The sequence below is a fragment of the Physeter macrocephalus genome, unplaced genomic scaffold (genome assembly GCF_002837175.3).
Source record: "Physeter macrocephalus isolate SW-GA unplaced genomic scaffold, ASM283717v5 random_885, whole genome shotgun sequence".
Lineage (NCBI taxonomy): Eukaryota > Metazoa > Chordata > Mammalia > Artiodactyla > Physeteridae > Physeter > Physeter macrocephalus.
Genome location: NW_021146171.1, coordinates 43 through 19,238, shown reverse-complemented (window position 1 = coordinate 19,238; position 19,196 = coordinate 43). Strand labels below are relative to the sequence as shown.

At 55.8% G+C, this 19,196-nt stretch overlaps 1 protein-coding gene across 1 annotated transcript; it reads right to left on the bottom strand.

The window, feature by feature from the left end:
* Positions 1-3,269: 3,269 nt before the first annotated feature.
* Positions 3,270-18,791, bottom strand: LOC102990884 (testican-2). The gene is made up of 10 exons (XM_028486382.1): positions 18,639-18,791; positions 12,448-12,493; positions 12,075-12,189; positions 10,458-10,572; positions 8,685-8,799; positions 8,149-8,268; positions 7,450-7,668; positions 5,892-5,954; positions 4,267-4,404; positions 3,270-4,171 (listed from the first exon to the last, which is right to left on the bottom strand). The coding sequence occupies exons 1-10, from the start codon at positions 18,789-18,791 to the stop codon at positions 4,029-4,031; spliced, it is 1,227 nt and encodes a 408-aa protein (XP_028342183.1). The 3' UTR covers positions 3,270-4,028.
* Between the last annotated feature and the right edge of the window lie 405 nt (positions 18,792-19,196).

Sequence of the window (19,196 nt, the reverse complement as noted above, 5' to 3'; positions counted from 1 at the left end):
GGCTGAGTAAAAAAAGCAGGACACAGTTTGATCTCTGTTTTGTGATACAGATGTATTTATTGGCCTATCTACAAATATACATTGCATATATATTTGCAATAATACCAAAAATGTTTCTAAGTTGCTTCTGGTCCTCCCCTCAGTAAATCAGGCCCCTCCTCGCAGCCCCACCCTCTCGGAGGTCTAACATATGAAGGTGAATAACGGAAGTGTGCTGACCACAAGCCTGAATCCTGGGACCTTGTTTTGTGAAAAAATGACAAGGGGGAGAATAATCAGAGTAGTGCCAGTAGGTGGTGTTTATAAAGTTTTTATTTTCCGTTTTCTTAAAAATAACATTTGATTTCCTTTATGCATGTGTGGAGTGTACTTGTTTCCTTAGGCTGAGTTAATAGGCAGATAAAGACAACACGAGGTGGGGTCCCCAAGTGGAGATGGGGGGCAGGGGTGAATGTGAGGGGAGGGGGGGCACAGGGGAGAGGAAGAGGGTGGGGTGACCCATGGGACGCTTGAGTGCCCATCAATGCACAGACACAGTCTAACACTTTGTTTTCCGAATTTTTTTTAAGACATCTAAAATTACTGAGAGATACGATTTCAGCACTTAAATATACAGACGGAAATCCAAGCACTTGAACACAATTCTTAACTCTAAGCTCAGTTATTGCACGTAACACAGTTTAAGTAGGCTTCAGGCTATAAAGCAATTTGCTCTGCTTGGGACTTCCTCTGATGTCTCGAGTCTCCTTTGGCACCCCCGGTGTCTCTTCCCTTTGACCCCTGCCAGCCCACAGCCTCACGATGATGCCGGGGGTCGGTGGATTAGCCATTCATTCTCCCCAAGGGCGGCGGGGGAGGCTTTGGTGAAATGGAGGGTTCCCATGTTGATCCCAATGGACCCCCACCCACTCAGGTGAAGCTGAAAGCAGATGGAGCTCATGAGAGGTGAGTGGGTGGCCTGCCCACTAAAACCAGGCAGGCTGGCGTGAGGACAGAAGTGTGACCACTGGCCACATGTGGTCACAGCCCCAGGGGGACAACGGGGGGCAGTCACACCTCCTCACACTCTCATCAGCTTCACCTCCCTCCTCTTCCTTCCTGAGTTCCCACACCTCCTTCCCCATCGCCCTGAACCCTCTCTGAGTGGTCTCTCAAGGCACATTTGTTCGCTCCAACTCCAACCTGCCCCATCTTAGACATGCCTGTCTCTCCCAGCGCCAGTGGGTAAGGAGGCCTGGGGTGGCCAAGGGCATGTCCAGGGCCAGGCAAGGAACTTCTCTGAAAATTTAGTCGAGCTCTTTCCAACACAGCCCGAATCCCGCTGCCTGCCTAAGCCAGGGGAGTGGGGACAGGACAGAGGGAGGACACCGAGAAAAGGGACATGGGAGGGGCCAGGTGGCAGACAGCTTGGTCAAGGGCACACATCCAAGGAGCTGAGGAAGGACCACCCTGCAACCTTGCTCACAAGGAAACCTGCACCTTGTCTGACAAGAAGTGACTTGGAGGCCTTCAGCCCACTGGGCACAAGCTGCTTGGTCTAACTTTGCAGGGGCTGGGTGTCTCGGTCCCAGAGGGTGGGGTGAAAAGCAGCATAGGGGCTTCAGAGACAGGGCAATGATGGACCCCTGAGTCCCACCAGGGTCTCGTTCAGCGCCTTTTGCTTTCTCTCTACAACGTATTTACAAGGTCACAAAAACGTGCACAACCAGAAGACCCAGAGAGGGCATGCGCCCCCAGGAGGGGAGGGCAACAGTAAGAGGAGAGGGGCACTCCTCCCTCTCTGCCGCCTCCCCACCCCAGAACGCCCCAGCATCCTCAACAGCCGGGCCCAGGAGACGGTTCCAGACGTCTGAGCCAGGGCAGAGGGAAGAGACAGACAGTCTCCAATCCTAGTGAGAGCAGGAAGTTTCAGGTAGCTCTGAGAGGAGCTGTGCTCAGACAGCAGAGGGCTGACATGAACCGGAATTTCCCTGAACTGAGCTGGGGACCAGAGGAAGGACTGGGAGGACAGGAAGGGGAGAGGGGAAGACAGGCGAGGGGGATCTGGAACAGCACGACACCTTAACAATCAAAACTGTGCTGTGGAATGAGAAGCGGTTCATGGGGCTAACTAGAGTTTCGTTATTTCCCCCTGCGGAGGGCTTGTAAGATGTGGATTCCGGGGTGGAAGTAAAGAATCCGGGGAGCCAGGCTGGGAGGCTTGCCCAGGGAACCTTACCACATGGACCCCACACCCTGCCACCACCCAGCACACAGGGCGCTCCTCCTCCTATGCTAGGCCCCCGGGGATTGTCCCTAGGCTCGCGCGCGTGCGCACACACACACACACACACACACACGCACACACACACACACACACACACACACACACACGCACTCACCACACACCAAAGGGCATCAGAGGCCCAAATCCAGGCAAGAAATTCTTCACCAAAGGTGTTAAAAAACTTGCTTCAACAGGGAGAACTGGATAGAGTAAGAAAAAAAAACCCAACATGGGGCACTTTCTCATCCATGCTGGCTCTCACACGGTAAGGAGATTTGGGGGAACAGTGAGGCATGGCCTCAGATTCTGGTTGCCCCGGACCTGTCCCCTCTGACTTTTCACAACCCTGAACACCTCAGAGCTTGAAAGGCCCTCCACTAGAGCATCCCTAGGGGACCCTCAGAGGGGATGGAGGGCAAGCCCGGGGGCTGAGAGGAGTAGGGCTGGAAATGGCCCAGGGGTGCCTCTCTCTTGAGGAGGAGAGATGGGGAAACATCCTGGTCTCTGAGGGCAGAAGTTTGCAGCTTTCCACTGCTCCTCCTTCACAGGGTCTCAGGGACAATGCTTTCTGTTGGTCTGGATGGGAGGGGAGCAATTATTAAGTGGTCAGGGAGGACGTAGGTGCATACACACACCCCTGGGCAAGACCCAGGCTCTTCACCTGCGGCCTGATCCTCAGGTTCCTGGTGTGGGGGACCCCAACAATGGAGACAGGGGAAGGTGTGGTCCTCCCTCAGGGCTAGGGGGAGCTCACTTGCATAACCACCACCCACAGCCCCCACAGAACAGCCCAGACCAGGCCCCCACCTGAGAGCCACAGAAAGGGGCCTGAGCTGTTCCAGGGCCTGGCATTCAGGGGTGCCCCGTCTCCACTCCTAAGAGCTCTACCTGGTTCTGCAAAGGCATACTCTCCCTGTCAAGCTGGCCCCTTCTCTTCCTCACATGGTCCACCCCTCCCCTCCCCAGCAGCTTGCCAAGGCCTTTTCCTCCCCGACCTCTCAGCTTCTTCCCCCAGCTCTTTCTCTGCCACCTCTGGTCACACTGGCTTGGGTTAGGAGGAGAGTCCAGCAAAGGGTAAGCGCTCACTGAGGAGGGTGTCCCAGCCCCTCATCTGAGTCTGCTGGGCGTGTCACAGCCAAACTGGCCAGCAGACAGCTCCCTGCCCTCCCTCTCCTCTGCCCCCAGGGATGGTCCCTAGGCCTCATCCCACAGGCCAGGGCTTGACTCCAGAAGGGAAAGAGAGAAGGGCAGGGGCAGGAGGAGGGAGGACTGATTGAGGTGAGGGTAGCAAATCAGGACAAGGAATCCCAGGGTGTCAGGGTGGGCCTGGATGGGGCTGGGGGACTGGCAAGGGGGCATCTCATTTAATCAGTTTTGACCTTGCAGTGTGTGTATGTGTGTATTTTAAAACTAAAATGGAAAGAAAACAACTACAAGGAGGCCGAAGGGGTCTTTGGGTGACTCACTCAGCCAGTAGCAGTGTGGACCAAGGACACGTTTTTCAGTGCATGCCACACACACACACACACACACACACACACACAGACACACACACACACACACACATTCACACATCCTGGCCATACATGCCACACACGTGCCATGCACACTCACACATCTGGTCCTCCCCGTTGGAGCCAGGGTAGCTTCAGACTGTTATTTTCTGGATCCGTTCACAATCTGCCTGCTTCTGTCCAGGCCTCTGCTGGCCTGTCTCCCCGGCCGTCAGCACCCTGGCCTGCCCCAGCTCCCCGCGGTCCATCTACCAGATGTAGCCTCCGTCATCCGCCTCGCCAGCCTCGCCCTCCTCCTCCGCCTCCTCGCCTGCTTCCTCTGTCTCCTTCTCCTCCTCGTCCTCCCAGCCGACACCGCTCCCAAAGTCCCCTGAGAAGCCCACGATGTCGTCTGTGAGGGGAACAAGCCAAGGGGCAGGTTAGCATCCTGCTAGCAGGAAACCTTGCCACACCGAGCTGGGCCTCTGGCGGCTGTCCGGCCCTTACCGCAGTCGGGGCTCCCGTGCGTGCGGGTGCCAGTCAGCTCCAGGCCCAGCTGGTCCACACACCAGCAGTCGCCGCTGCTCTGGTCACACTGCATCTTCCGGTAGTAGCCATCCTCGTCACAGCTCGGGATGAAGACTCCTGAATGGGGCACGCCCCGCAGGGTCAGAGCAGGGGCCTCGGGGTGTGGGCTCTTCCCAGAGGTGGCCCTGGGACCTTGGGTTCACAGGGGCCCAGACCCCACCAGATCCCAGCCAGCCCAGGTACTGACCACCCAACAAGCTCAGCCGTCCAGGGTTGGATGCCAGCATTTATTCCAGCTTGACTGACCAGAAACAAGAAAACCTGCCTTTCTAAACCACCTGCTCAGCCCCTGCAATGGCTCCCATCTGCCTCCACAGTTCCCAAGTCCTGCAGGATGGCCAGTCTGACCTCGTTGTGCCAGACGCCCTCGATCCTACAGCTGCTCCTCTGCCTGGCTGTCTCCTGCCGGCAACGCCAGCTTCTCCTCCCAGCCCTCTGATTCTGACCTGCCCTCAGGCTGCTCCTCTGTTCACTTAACAGACACCGGCTGACATCCCCACTCTGGGGCCCCGGTGATAGACTCTGCCCATTTAGTAGGGGTGAGATACATAGAAATGTTAACACCAGGCACCCCAGGACATGTGCCCTAAGGCCCAGCGCACATGCTCGGGGAATGCAGACCAGAGAGGATTGCTTCCAGGAGGAAGATCCTGGCTTCCTGGCAGAAGTGGCACTAGTGCCTGCCCCCAAAGGCCACTGGGTTCTCAGTCAATACGGCTTTGCAGGGAGGTTCCAGTGTTTGGTTTCATATGAGCTGGTCTCACTGCCCAGTTAAAGGTCAAGCTGCACCCAGGAACTATAAGGCCCCATGGGATCTGCCCCTCGGACCTCTGTCCCCTCAACCACCACGCTCAGCCACACAGGTCCTTTCTGTGTCCCAAGAACGTTTTCCTGCCCTCAGCTCTGCTCCTGGCTACCTCGTTCTCATCCTTCAGGTCTCCTCTTGAACACCAGCTCCCCAGAGAGGGCTTCGCTGACCCCAGGCTGACTTCTGTCCACTGTGCTCTCCCTCAGCACCATACATACAGGAGCCACAACCGGTCGCTCTGTCTTTCTGGTGTGTCACCTTGTGGGTTGTGTTTCCCCAAGTAGCCTGTGTGCTTTATGAGACCAGGGACCACTACTGTCTTGCCCATCAGTTCTGACCTAGGCTGGGTTTGCTGTTGTCTCTCCAGGGCTGACACTCAAATGTTTGCCGAGAACATGAGCATCTGCTATGGCGGGGCCTCCCTTGAGCTTTGCACACACCCTGGCTGAAGTGAATTGAACAGAGGGTTCTAGGAACCTTCTGTATCCCTACCTCCAGCCCCGGCAGGAATGGGCACAAAATTAGTGCTTAAAACACACTTATTGAGGGGCTGGTTGGGAGACCTTTGTCCACCACGAGGATAAAGACAGGAGGGAGTTTCCCTCTCCTGTCTTCCTAAGCCAGGGCCTCCTCTGAACTCAGCGTCTTCCATGATACCCAGGGTCTAGAGCCTCTGGGCCTCAGAGGGACCCCAGGGCACCTGACTCCTCCTCTGAGCCCAGCCCAGCCCCCTCACCTGGCTTCTTCTTGGCAGCCTCCTGGATCTGGATACGCTCCAGCTCTGCCAGGCAGGGGGGCTCTGCAGGGAGAGAATCACCCTCTGATGGGGGCTGTCCCATGGTGCTGATGAGACTCACTGAGTCCCCTCAAGGCTTAGAAACCCAGTCAGAGGGCTCTGCAAGATGAAAATACCCAGGCTCTGACACAGGGCTCCCCCACAGTGGGATGCATTGATCCTTCAAATGTCTCCAAAACTGGCACAGGGGCTCTGCCAGATAAGAACACCCAGGCTCCAATTGGGAGAGGCTGTTCCATGGCTGTGGGATGCGCTGAGGCCCCCCCAAGAAGCCCAGGGCTCTCCGAGGGTATTGGCGACTCATGGGATGAGTAAACAGGATTCAGAAGAGGAGGTGAATGCACAGATTCCCCAGGGTGAGAGCGCCCGGGGGCAACATAAGACTCGAGGGAACATTAGATGGAAGCCTGAAAATAACTGGCAGCCAAATCTAACTTGTCTGTGACCTTGAGAAGTGCCCTAGCCCTTCCCAGCGGGGGCCTGGCTGGCTGTAAAATAAGATCAGCTCCCAGCCTCCTGCCCAAGAAGGCTACTGTACAGAATGGACAGCACGAGCTCCAAAGGCCCGGGAAGTAAAAGTGCTGGAGCTGTGCAGAGAGCGCAGGAAGGCTGGGCAGTTACGGGCAGTAAAACTGGTCAAAACACCCCACACTGGCAGAGGGATTTGTGATTTACATGGTGCTCTGCACCCAGATTTTCTCACTTCATCTTCACAACAGTCTCTGAGGTATTGTTATCTCCCCATTCGGACGAAGAAACTGAACTCAGAAAGATTCAGTTGCCTGCCCAGTGTCCCAAACCAGCTTCTGGCGGAACCCTAGAGGAAGGCCCAGCCTCAGGCCACAGCAGCTGTATACTCCCATCACACGACCACAGCGGGGACCAGGCCAAACACCAGAGGCAGAGCACGGGCTACCGCACCTCTGGCTGGTCAGCTGAGCCCTCGGAACCTCAGTTTAACCATCGATGATGGTTATCACTTGGCCTAGATGATCTCTAAGCACATGTCCCGCTCTGGCTCAGGATATATAAAGCTGACAAATGACGTTATATCTCTAAGGCTAATGATCACATGCATAATCACATATTTGGGGCAAGTACTGTGAGATGGGCCTAAAGGCGGAATCACTGAGAAGCCAACCTAGCTTCAGCTTCAGGAACCCTCAGCCCCTTCCAAGCCCTCTGAGGGGCCTAGAAATTTTACATTTCTAGTTTTTAATACTCTTCCTTAAAGCAGGCCTCCGAAAGTGCATAAGCTTCAGGACCCACATGATCCACCTTGGAGCCTGCCGAGGAAGGGAGTTCAAGTGCTGGCTTCCCTGGGCTCCAAGAGATGAGGTGCTGAGAGAGTGCAGGAAGTGGGGGAGCAGGAAAAGTTCTGGGCATGGGGAGGTAGCCAAGAGGGAGCCACCCCGACTCCCAAAGACAGCCTGGAGCAAGGGGCAGAGCCCGCACAGCAGGGCTGGGGGCCCGGGGCCCTTTGAGGGGCCGCACTCACTCTCCCTCCAGAAGCAGAAGCACCACTCGGCGGTAGAAACACGGCCATCCTTGTAGGTGTCGCAGGAGTTGAAGAAGGGGCGGATGCAGATCTCGTACTTGTCCAGGTTGACGGCAGCCAGCTCTGTCTGGTCCAGGAAGAGGTCGGCACTGCTGTCCAGCTTGGAGAACATCCAGCCGATGGAATCCTTGCAGCTGGCCCCCAGGCTCTTGTCCAGCCCTGGGGAGAAGGCCACGGTTCAGACCTGCTCCATCTGTCCATCCATCCCTCCACCTCTCTGTCAGCCCCAGCCCTCTGCTCAGGGTCAGGACAGCTCAGAATCCGAACATGGCATTGAGAAATTCAAGAATGGCTGAAGGCCCATCCCTTGGCCTCTGCATAGGACTGCACCCAAACCAGTCAAAACCCTGTTTTGAAAGCCCTTCAGGGAAAATAATTCCTTACCTTCCCTTGGTTACCCATTTCAGGGTTTAGCTTCCTTCCACTCATTTTAAGAAGTTCTTCCTGTTAGCTATCCCAAATCCCTCCTGTCTGATCAAGCCTCCCTCCCCTTGTTCTGAGGTTTAGGTTCTTTTAGGGGCTCAGGGTCTGGCAGGAGGGAGCAAAAGTGGGTGCTCCCCAGTGCAGCCAGATGGCCCAGTGTGCCCCCATCTCCCCATCTCCCACCCTCCTCCCCTGCAGAGCAAGCAGCTCCTGTACCACTGGCCGGGCGGGCCCCACTGCTGGCTGAGCCGTTCTGCTTGGAGTTCTCATGAAGGAGCTGGAACCAGTCCCGCAGCCGATCCCCCAAGTCAGCCAGGTCCTGGCCCGTGCAGGTCTCTGCAGTCGGCAGAACAGGGAGAAGGGGGTGGAGGGTGAAGGTGGGGTGAAGCAGCAAGCATGGTCTCAGCTGGGGGTGCTGCCCTACGGGCCTGGAGGCCGGGCAGTGGGATGCCGGGGGAAGGGGAGTTAGAAATCAGAGGCTCTCTCTCCTCTCCCACCTTCCTCCTCCGCCTCACTCCCTAGCACTAAAAACACCCAGCGCAGTCTCCCTGGGATGAAGCCGGCGCCCTCCTGCTCCGTGTAAACCAGACCTCCAGACCCACAGGTCCCTCAGGCCTGTGCCTGTCTTTGCTACTTCTCCCTGCCCACTGCAAACCTCTCTTGCCATCCCAGAGCCCTGAAGGAGGCGCCCCGGGGCCCTGGCAGTGAGCTGCCTCCCACCCCTAGCCTGGCTGTGGCCCAGCACGCATTACCTGGTTTGCCATCTGTGAAGGAGGTGGCGGCCTGCTCTGTGGGGCAGGGGCAGGGGCCCTCGCATCTCACCGTCAGCTGCTTGCTGCTCAGGCATGCTTGCTGCTCCAGCTTACACTACACGAAAAGAAAGGTCGGGCTGGGTGACGGGGGCACTGCTAGGGGCACCCTCCAGCCAACCATGGCAGCCACATCTGCCTTCCCCCTTGGAGATGGGAGGGACAGACCCACAAACAGCCTGGAGCGGCCCTCCTAATCCCCCTGGAGGCCACAGGTGTACAATGGTCAGGGGCAGCAGGCCCAGGAAGCGGGGGGAATCAAAGGCTCCCAGGAGCCCCACTCCGCACCAGCCTGCCTCTCTGCACATTTGTCCTTCCCAGGAAACCCTCATCCCCTCACCCCCACTCACCCACCTCTCCTTGCCCTCTTGGCCTCTCCTCTTCCTCCCCACAGTCCCTTGGCCCCTATAGGGGCAACCGGCTGTGGGCCCCTCCCTCATGGCCTTCCCACAGTCACCTCCATGGGCTCTCTTGATAACAAACAGCTACTGGCTATTGCACATCTGTTAATTCCCTGGCCTTTACAGTTTCGAGAGGGGTTCATCCAGTCCTCGCCCTTCAAGTGTTTTGCCCTGGTCGTGTCTGGTTTCTCCCCATGGGCTGACCGCTCATGGAAGCGGGTCCTCGTAGCATTTTACAACGTGACCTCACCTGGCCCCCGACAGCTCTGTGAGGGAGGAATTGCGTTTCTTGAGCTCAGCAGAGGACACAGAAGTTCAGAGGAGCCCAGTGACTCAGCTAAGGCCACAGGGCGGGGCTGGGCTGGAAGCCAGACCTCCCGAGGACCTCCACCTCCCCACAGGGCAGCGCTGGGATCCTCAGTCCACAGCCTTCTGCCCAAACCCCGCTTTGCCCTCAGGTGGTGTGACTCAGCGCTCTCCTTCTCTCTCTACCAGCTCCGCCTACGTCCTCTGTACCCCTCCTCCATGCAGCTTCTGCCCCTTTGCTTATTCTCTCTCTCTCTGCCTTATTCTCCCCGGGTGACCTCATCCCCTCCCCAACTTCAATCATCACCCACAACGGGTGACTCTTAAATCTGCATCTCACCCCAAAAGCCCCAGAACCCAACTCCAGCTAACAGTCCGTGCCCTCCAAACACCAAGCAACTCCTCACAGCTAGCAGAAGCATTCACAATTAGCACCCAGAAATTAGCACCTAGAAATTAGCATTTCTAGGGTACTTTAAAGTTTATAAAATGCTTTCACAAATACTGTCTCATTTAACCCTCACAAAAATCCCATCAAGTTGGAATTCATTCACCCAACTACCGTTCCCTCCCACACTGTCATCTCACGGAGGATTACTTCCTCCTGCCCCAGAATGCCTGGTGCTTGCTGGTGAACCATCCTGTCCAACGTGGATATCCACCCATGGGAAGATTTCAACACCCAGCACCTGGACGATGGAGCTCCTTGCTTCCATTGCCCTCCATACTTTCATGAGGCCCTTTCCTCACTTACTCTGACTTGCAGTCACCGGCCTCCTCCAGGCTCCACCCTGCACCTGCACCTGCCCGAGGTCAGGGGCAGGGTCTGGCTCAGACTCCCGGGCTTGGTGCCCTGCTGTGGTCCGCCACGCTGAATGCGCTGACAAGTGCATCCGGCCCCACAGCAGTATTGGGAGCCCCACAGAAGGCCCAGCTGAGCTGTCCTCTCTGCTCCCTGCGGACTCCAGTGCACCCCACCCCCACCCCTCCTGGGGCCAGGGCTCCTCACCACTGAGCTGTAAGTGTGGCCATCAGAGCCGCAGACGGAGGCGAGGTGGGCCATGTGACAGGGCTTACACATGGTGTCTCTGTTTCCATGGAGTTTCAGGGCAGGCTGCTTGATCCTACAGGAGGAGCAGAATGGGAGGGCACAGGGATGGAAGCAAAAGTGAGAGACGGACAGGGCAAGGGAGGGTTCAGGAGCCTGGTTCCAAAAAGAAGTTGCTCTTGGTGACCTATAGTAGATGCAGCTGCCTCTCTGCCCCTGCCCACCCTCCCATCACCCCCAGCCAGACCCTCTTCTAGCTCAGAAAGGTGGAACCAACAGGGCAGGGTATAGACCCCCAGCTTCCCCTTTCCAGCAGGGCCCTCAGGTTGCAACTCCAGGCCCAAATGTAAGATGTAAAAAGGACTCACACTTGCGTAAGGGGTAAGACCAAATCAAAGGTTGCAAACTGATGGCCCACGGGTCACATGTGGCCTGTAGGATCATATTGTTTGACCACAAAGGGTTTCTGTTTTTAATTGGGTTATTCATGAACATTTGCAAAATGGAAGAGTTCACATAAAAAAACCTGGATTTCTGGCCTAGTTAAAATGGAAGATATGGGAGTCCTCATCCTGCATTTCCACAAGGCCTGGGCTCACCAGAGTGGTCTGTCACCAAGCTCTCTTCATGCATTTACATTACCTGCCAGGCCCCTACAGGCATCTAAGATTGCAACCCCAAGTCTCTGGTCTCTGATTCTATGATTAAAGAGAAAGGAGAGGGAAATGAGACCTTCTCCAGGGGGTCTTGGAGTCAGGCAGGGTCTTGTCCTTGGGCTGGAGCTAAGGCCTCAAATGCCTCTCACTCCTTCCCTCCTCTGCAAGCCTCAGAAGCTACAACCTTAAATATTTCATGAAGTTGTTCCATGTCAGAGCTGGAAGGAACCTCAAACTATCTGCGCCAACCTATTTGTCTTACGGATATGGACACTGAGGCCCAGAGAGGAAATGTGCTTTTCCCTGGGTCCCACAGTTTGGTGTCTGATCTCATACGTTGTGGTGGTTTTGAAATATGTCCACAGATTCTTTGACACTCCTCCCTTCAAAACATGGAACCTAATTCCCCTCCCCTAGAGGGTGGCAGTACTTAAGACTCGCTCTTAACAAATAGAGGTGGCAGAAGTAACAATGTGTGACTTCTAAGACTAGGTCATAAATGTGGCTTCCTCCTTGCTCTCTCTCCCTTGAATGACTTGCCTTACAGGAAGCCAGCTGCCACGTTGTGAGGACACTCAAGCAGCCCTATGGAGAGGTCCCCTTGACTAGGGCCAACAGCCAAGTGAGTGAGCTTGGAAGTGGATCCTCCAGCCTGAGTGCAGCCTTCAGATGATGCAGCCTCAGCCAGCATCTTGACTGTAACCTCCTGACAGTCCCTAAGCCAGAACCATCCAATAGAACCACATCTGACTCCTGATCCTCAGAAACTGTGTGAGATAACACACATTTGTTGTTTTAAGCCGCTAAGCTTTCGAGTAGTTTGTTCCGAAGCAAAAGATAACTGATCCTCTCCTATCATTAGTTAAGCCCTTGCTCTTTAAGCAAACCCCCTCCAGGCCTCCCACCTCCCCAAGGCCCTCACCTGTGCTCCAGCTTCTTGCGGCTGATGCACATTGCCCGCTGGTAGCCCTGGGCAATGCACACTTTGTGACGGCTGCACTTCACCTTCTGGCAGGGGTCCTTGGTGGTATCCAGGGCTGCAGGGACACAGAGTTAGGACACAGGTCACCTGGGACTCAGTGTTAGAGAGCCCAGGAGACCCCAGCCCCACTTCTGAGCTGGCAAGCCCCTCCCTCTATCAGCCCTTGATAACCAGAGCTCCTCGGCTTCGAAGTTCCATCCCCATTTGTTCTGGCTACCCAAGGAGCGTCCAAAGCCATGATCAGGACTTGCCCTCTGGTCTCAAGTCCTCACGGGTGTCAGTCACCTTCCCCAACGTGGGAGGGGCATGTTACCTTCATCTCCTTGCTGATTGTCCTCCCAGCTCTTGATGTAGTCGTCCTAGGGAAGGACAGAGGGGGTGAGGGAGAAGGGAAGGGCTAAGATTTACATCCTAGAGCCGAAGTTCAACTCCAGGGCCAACAGAGGAGAAGTCTGGGCCACTGCTTCCGCATGCCAACTGCCACCATCCTCGTGGTTTCCCAGATGACCCCTGTCCACCCAGGCCCTGCCAGCTGCCTCCCCCAGACCTCTATCCCCCTAAACCCATGTCCAGAATCTCTTCCGACCTCTCCCCTAAGTTCCTTATTCCACACCCCCCATCCCACAATGGATGACGTGGGGAGGAGAAATTGGGGTAAGTGTGCAAGGGAGAAGAGAAGAGAAGAGAAGAGAGTGGGGTGTGTAGCTGCAGATACATATGCAGTGGAGCCCCAGGCAGTACTCACCTCCACCTCCTGGGGATCGGGAAGCAGCAGCAGGCCACGGGAACCGGAGCAGGAGGAGAGAGAGAGAGATGAGGATTTTAGTGTGAGGCCTACCCTCAGACCATGTGGTCAGGTCTCCCCAGGCCTCATCATGTAACTGTGGATGCTGGGCAATGGTCTTTGATTGCTACCATCCTCTGACCTCTATGGCCTCCAACTGGAGGATAGTACTCCTATGTCTTTACAAAAGAGAGCTTAAGGCCTGGGCCCACTCAGGGCTGGCCTTAGGAGCAGCAGAGGTGAGGTCCATGGCTTTAAGGGTGAGGCCCCATCCCTCTACTTCAGGCCCTGAAGCTGGTCTCAAAGGAACGCAGCCCTGGCCCCACCATCAGGACAGATGTCTGAGGGGCCCATACTGCCTGGGAAGTGATTCTCATGCCTATGCCCTGGCTGTTCCAGAAACACCCTCTCTCCTTCTACCAGAGTCCCTCCCTCCCTAGGCAGTCCCCTCCCCGACACCTGTTTTTCAGTCAAGGTCTGCCTTGCGTGCAGAACTCAGATGGTGCACTGAGAGAAAGGGGGACCACGGCCCCTCCCAACAGCTTCCTCAGTTACCATCGTCCAGCTGCAAATCCTCAGACTCAGAAGATCCTGAAAAGGCCCTCTGAGGTCATCTGTCCCAGTCCCTTCTATGTGCAGGAGAGGCCAGAAAGTCCAGAGATAAGAAATGACCTGACCCAGGTCCCACCGTCTCAGAACCCAGGTCACCCAACGCCCAGCACAGACCTCTCTTCTGGATACCGCACACCGTCGGGCACCCGGGGCACACGGGAGCTCTCTCCTCACCCTCCTCTGGCCGCAAGTCCCTCCCCTGGGCCTGTGGACCCCACAGAGGCCAGAGGCAGAGCAGCTCCCACCCAGCCTAGCTCACTGGCATAAAACCCCAGCTCCTTCTGGTTTCCCCACTTTCCCCTGTGGGGTGGAGGCAGCAGCTGAAAACCAGTAAACAGCTCCCAAGGTGCTCCCGGTAGCAGCTCTGCCAGGCAGGCGGGAGAGGGCTTCTCAGGACTGGAGGCTGGCGGTGCCAAGGAGCCAGCTGCTGGCCTCCTCTGCATGGGGCTCCGGGTGCTGGAGGACAGGGGGCAGGAGAAGCCACGTGCAGCAACCTCCTCGTCCTGAGTCCCACCCAAGGATCAAAACTATGCAAGGATGAGGGCAGAGGCCACACTGTGGGGTAGGGTTGGGAAGGAACCAGACTCCTGTCAGGCCTGGGGAAGAGGGCATGGGGGTCCTGCACCAGAGGGCACCCACAGGGCCTTGAAAGCCCAAGGGCTCTGAGGCCTCTGATGTGTCCCCTGGAAGTTGACAAGCATCAGGAACAGGCAGGGGCAAGAGCCCTTATCAACACAGCCTCCTGGGCAAAGGCCAGAGAGGGGCCATGCCGATCAAGCAGTTGGCATCAGACCCAGGTAGAGCACGCTGGGGTCAGGTGCAAACCTGAGTGTGTGCTTCTGCACACGCACAAGTGCGTGCATCCACTTGGGTCTTCACATGTGCACGCTCATGGGTGTGTGTCCCAAAGCACCTGTGAGTGCAGGCATGCCTGTCCTCGTCTGTGAGCATCTGTACCCACGCACACACCTGAAGCAACAGTGTGTGCTGGGTGTTCGTAGGAAAGAAGGACCCTTCAAGACAGTTCACCCAATGCCAGCTGGTTTTTATCTAGACACGAAGTAACAACCCACATATGTGTCCAAGCAGCCAAGTGTCCTGCAGTCCTTGGACCCAGGAGCAGCAGGAGGAAAGCCACAGGAGGGGCTTCTGGAGAACCTGGCCTGGGTGGCCCCCTGGTCACTGGACAGGCCAGCCCCGGCTCCTGGCTCAGGCACCCACCCAATTCCACAGGACGTGGCTGGAACCCTCTTGAGCCCCTGGGCAAGCGTCTAAGAAGACCGCCAGGCAGCCGACAGGGAACTGTGGCAGAATTTCCCTTTATGCCAGGGCCAAAGGAAGCTAGCCCAGACCCAGCCCTTCTTCTCCAGGAACTCATCAGGGTGGAGGGTCCCTCTCCTGGTGTCCACTCACCACCGATGGGAAATGAGGCTGAGCATGGCCAAGTGGTCAAGGCCAGGGTTACAAGTTGGGGCAAAAGTAGGGACTGGCCTTCATGGAGTTGGGGTCTTCCCATCTGCTCCATCATCCTCTGGAAGGGGAGTGGGCATGAGGTTGTGAAGAGGACGGGGGAAGTGGCTTGTGTGAGTCACCTGCTCTCCACCAACAAGGTCTGTGTGCCCCAGAACTGACCCACACCTGAACTGGAGCAGGGAGGGGTGTTAGCCGAGGGCCTCGATGCCTGCTCATTCCCTCCCTCACTCTGGACCTAACCTGATGCCTTAACCTCCAACTAGGCTGCGAGCAGAAGCCTTTGGGACTCAGAACAAAGAAGGTTCTCAAAGGTCAATACCAAGAATTTCTGATTAGAAATCCAGCAGGGAGTGGGCTGGGGGAAGAGAGAGTTCTAAGAAAGGGCTATTTCACCATCCAGCTGCTTTGTGAGAGCCCTGGTGGGGAGCCATCTCCACCCACCCCAACCCAAGTGAGGCTAAGACTCCCCCTGATTCAGGATACAGGGATTGAGCCCCTTTTGTATACAAGGGTTGCCCTGGGTTCTAGCTAAGCTCCTTGTCTCCGCTGTGGTGGATGAGGTTGGGGAAGGCCTAAGTGGTTCTGGATCCCAGGACCCTCAGTTCCAGCAGAATGGGAGCAGCCAGCCAAAGAGGGGGATGGGGAGGAGAGAGGGCCCTGGAGTCACACCGAAGCCCACGCTCCCTTACCAGCGTACCTTGGGCAAGCACCTTGGCCTGTAGAAGCTCAGCACCTAACTCCTGGACCACTCAGAGATTAAAGTAGATGGTATCTGAAGGGTGCCTGGTATCCACAAAATACTCAACAAATAAAAGCTCTTATAGCAGAAGAGACCAGAGACTTCAGGTGGAAAAAATGGTGGAGGGACAGGAAATGGGCAGGGAGAGGCCACATGAGGGGCCCCTGCAAATGGAGAAGAGAGCGGCCACCACTGGGAGAGCAAGAGACCAGTGGGGTATGAGGAGAGTTGCCCCCAAGGGGTCTCCGTGAGAGGAGCAAGTCCTGTCCACTCCACCTCCTGCTCTCTCTCCAGCCTGCCTTCCCCTCACCACGTCCACTGGTCCCACCCTAGCAACCCTGGCCTCACTTACTGCAGCGTCTCCTCTGGGCTCTCCCTGACCTCGCCCATCTTCCACATCCCTGCAGCCACAGGGATCTGTCTAGAAGATAATTCTGATCATGTTTCTCCCGCCTTAAAACCCTTCGCTAAATATATAGCTTGCTCTCATTTTGAAAAAAATGTTTAAAGACGATTAGGTAAAAAGCATTCATATCAAAATGTTAACAGTGGTTTCCTCTGGGGGAGAGGAATAGAGAATTTGGGCATCTTTCTGCCTTTTTCCAAGTTTCTAAAATTTCTGCAATGAACATGTATTACTTTTGTAATGAAGGGGGAAAAAAACACAATAAATATTATATTTAAAATCCCTCACAGGGTTCCCTGTCACCTACAGAAGAAAGTCCATCTTCTCTGACTCTCTTCCTGTCCCCATGTGCTTCCAGTGGATGTTTCACTCTGGCCAGGCCTCGGCACAGCCTTCTTCCCCCTCTGGAATGTATGTTTGCATCCAGCCCCTGAACTTCTATTTATCTTTCAAAACCTGGCTTTCACATTTCATCGTCCCTAACCTCGCGCTGTATCTAGTTTTCCTTCAGGTGGACTGCACCTAGTAGAAGTTTATTATTGCTCTGGTTACACCAAGCAATGCCATTGCTTCTGCCCTATTTAGGTGGCTAGTTCCTTGAGGGCAGAGACCATATAAAGTTCACCTTTCTATGCCCAGCACCTAGCAGTAGTAAAAATACCCTAATAATAGCTAACATCTTTTGAGCAATTACTGTGTGGCAGGCATTGCGCTATGCACTTTGCACTCATTGGCTCATTTTACTCTTCATGAGAATTTAAGAGAAAATCACTATTATCATCCTATTTCTCAGGTGATAAAATTGAGGCCTGGAGAGGTTAAGTGACTTATACAGGATCACACATCAAGAGCACAGCAGAAGAGTACTGGTACCCCCAGAACTGGGATTCCAGAATCTGTGCCCCTAACCAGGACTCTGTATTGCTCCATAAATTTTCCCAGATAAAGAAAGTCTCAGGCCAGGACTGGACCCAGGAGGCCCAATCCCAGCCCATGGGTGGTTTCTCCCACCACACCAGCTCTGCTCCAACCCTTAGGCAGGGAGTCTTGTAGCAGAGTGGAGAGACTGGCGGTGGTGGGGGAAGACACCTGGGGGCCCCCCTTCTCCAGGCATTTCCAGAACCCTCTTCACACGCCCCTGGTTCGGCGGGTTTGGAGCCAACCCATCTCCTGCTTTGATCTCAGCAGCTCAGCCCGGTTGCCATGGAGACAGGGCCCACTGTGCCAAGCTGGGGGAGAAACGGCAGTGAGTGCGCAAGCCTAGTCGGGCTTAGGGGGCACATGCTGGGTGTTTCCAAGCGCTGTTTACTTCCTGTCATTTTAATTAGCACCCAAATCACCCGCTCACTTCACAGCTTGAATTAACCCAATCTCCCCCAGCCTCTCCATCTGGTGGGGAGGATGGGACACAGCAGTGAATCAAGCAAATGAAGAGCAGCGCCCCAGGGCTAAAAACCACCTGGGCAAATCTCCACCTGCCTCTTTGCAGCACAGTGTGATGGAGAGACTGACACCCCCCACCCTCGCCCTGGCGTGGAATCAGGGCACTGGGTACTGGCCTGGCCTGGCCTCTGACTGCCAAAAAGAAAGACTGTGGCCTAGAGAGCCTTGCCCTTGCTGGAGCCCCTTCCCTTGCCTATAAAGTAAGGGTGACTCCCTTGCCTTCCCCCCTGAGCTGCGGAGGGACCCAGCGCGATAACGGCTGTGAGAGACTTTGTAAACTGTGAAGCTCTATGCTTGCAAAACTCACAAAACAGGAGCACTGAAGCTGGGTTCTTCGGCACATACGGTGGGAGTCTGGGGGACAAGGTGGACGAGAGGGACTCCTGGGTCTCACAGTCACAAGAAGACTCAAACGCAGACTTCTGACGTCTCCAATTGAGGCGCTACAGCCAGAGGCACACCGACAGGACCGCAAGATGTGCATCATGAGACTTTAAAGAAACCACAACTTCTGTAACCCTATTATGGCACTTCTTCATTTTTTAATAGATCGAGAACCTCTAAAAATGGAAGTGGGCCAGGCCTCTCTCAACCTCTGAAAGGCCCTGTAGCCGGCATTATTTTGGCCTCATCCCTCAGGCGAGGGAACCTCTGACGGAACCCAGTCCACTGAGAAGGCCCAGGAGCGGGGAACTTGTAGCTGGGGGCTCCTCCTACCTCTCCCTGCAAAGAGCCGGGGAGCACAGGGGAAGGGACCCAGAAAGGAACAAGCAGGGGTGAAGTGGGGCCCGCCTGGCTCCTTCTCAGCTGAGGCCTGACACCCCTGTCCCAGGACCAGGCGGAAGGCATCTTGAGGAGGCGGCACCCTCCACATGGAGGAGGCTGGGAGGGGGGCAGTCATTAAATGTTTGCCCCTCTCTCAGAGGCAGCGGCAGAGGCTGCTAGGCCTGGACAAACAGACGGAGTCAGGCATCTGGCAGACTCCCCGCCTCCCACCTCCTCTCTGCTCGGAGGAATTTCCTTGGAGGACAAAAATCTGCTTATCACCGCCCGCATGCCAGGAGCTCCACCTGGCCTCAGGTATGCCTGCGCTGACCCGCCATCCGCACACTCCGCGGGACCTGGGCTCTCCACTGCTCCAGGGGCATCTCGGCCCCAGTCCTTGGGTTTCTGGTTCAGGCAGTGGCCCCAGGGGTCCATAGAGGGCAGAGAACAAGAGAGAGGTATAGGGGAGGGTGGGCCTGGAGTTCTGTTCTGACCTGCCTCAGGACCTCTGTTTCCTTTCTGGAACATGGGTGGGGGGCAGGATTTAAATCCCAGGGATCTCTGAGGAGGGCTGGACACTGGAGCTGAGGAAACACAGACATGGGGTTGTGAAAGAGCACATGGGCTTGTGTGGGCTCGGTTCCTTTATCTGTAAAACGTGGAGGCTCAGCGCTCAGTGCTTAATGCTGCTGAGGCTCCGCAGTTCTGCTCTCCCAACTCTCCTATGAGAAGAGGGGAAAAGGAGCCTGAACAAGGTCAGACTCTTCCACGTCCTCTAACCTGTGCAAGGGAGCAAGGGATCAGGGAAGGAGCCAGCAGCTTGCGTCCAAAGCAGGAGTA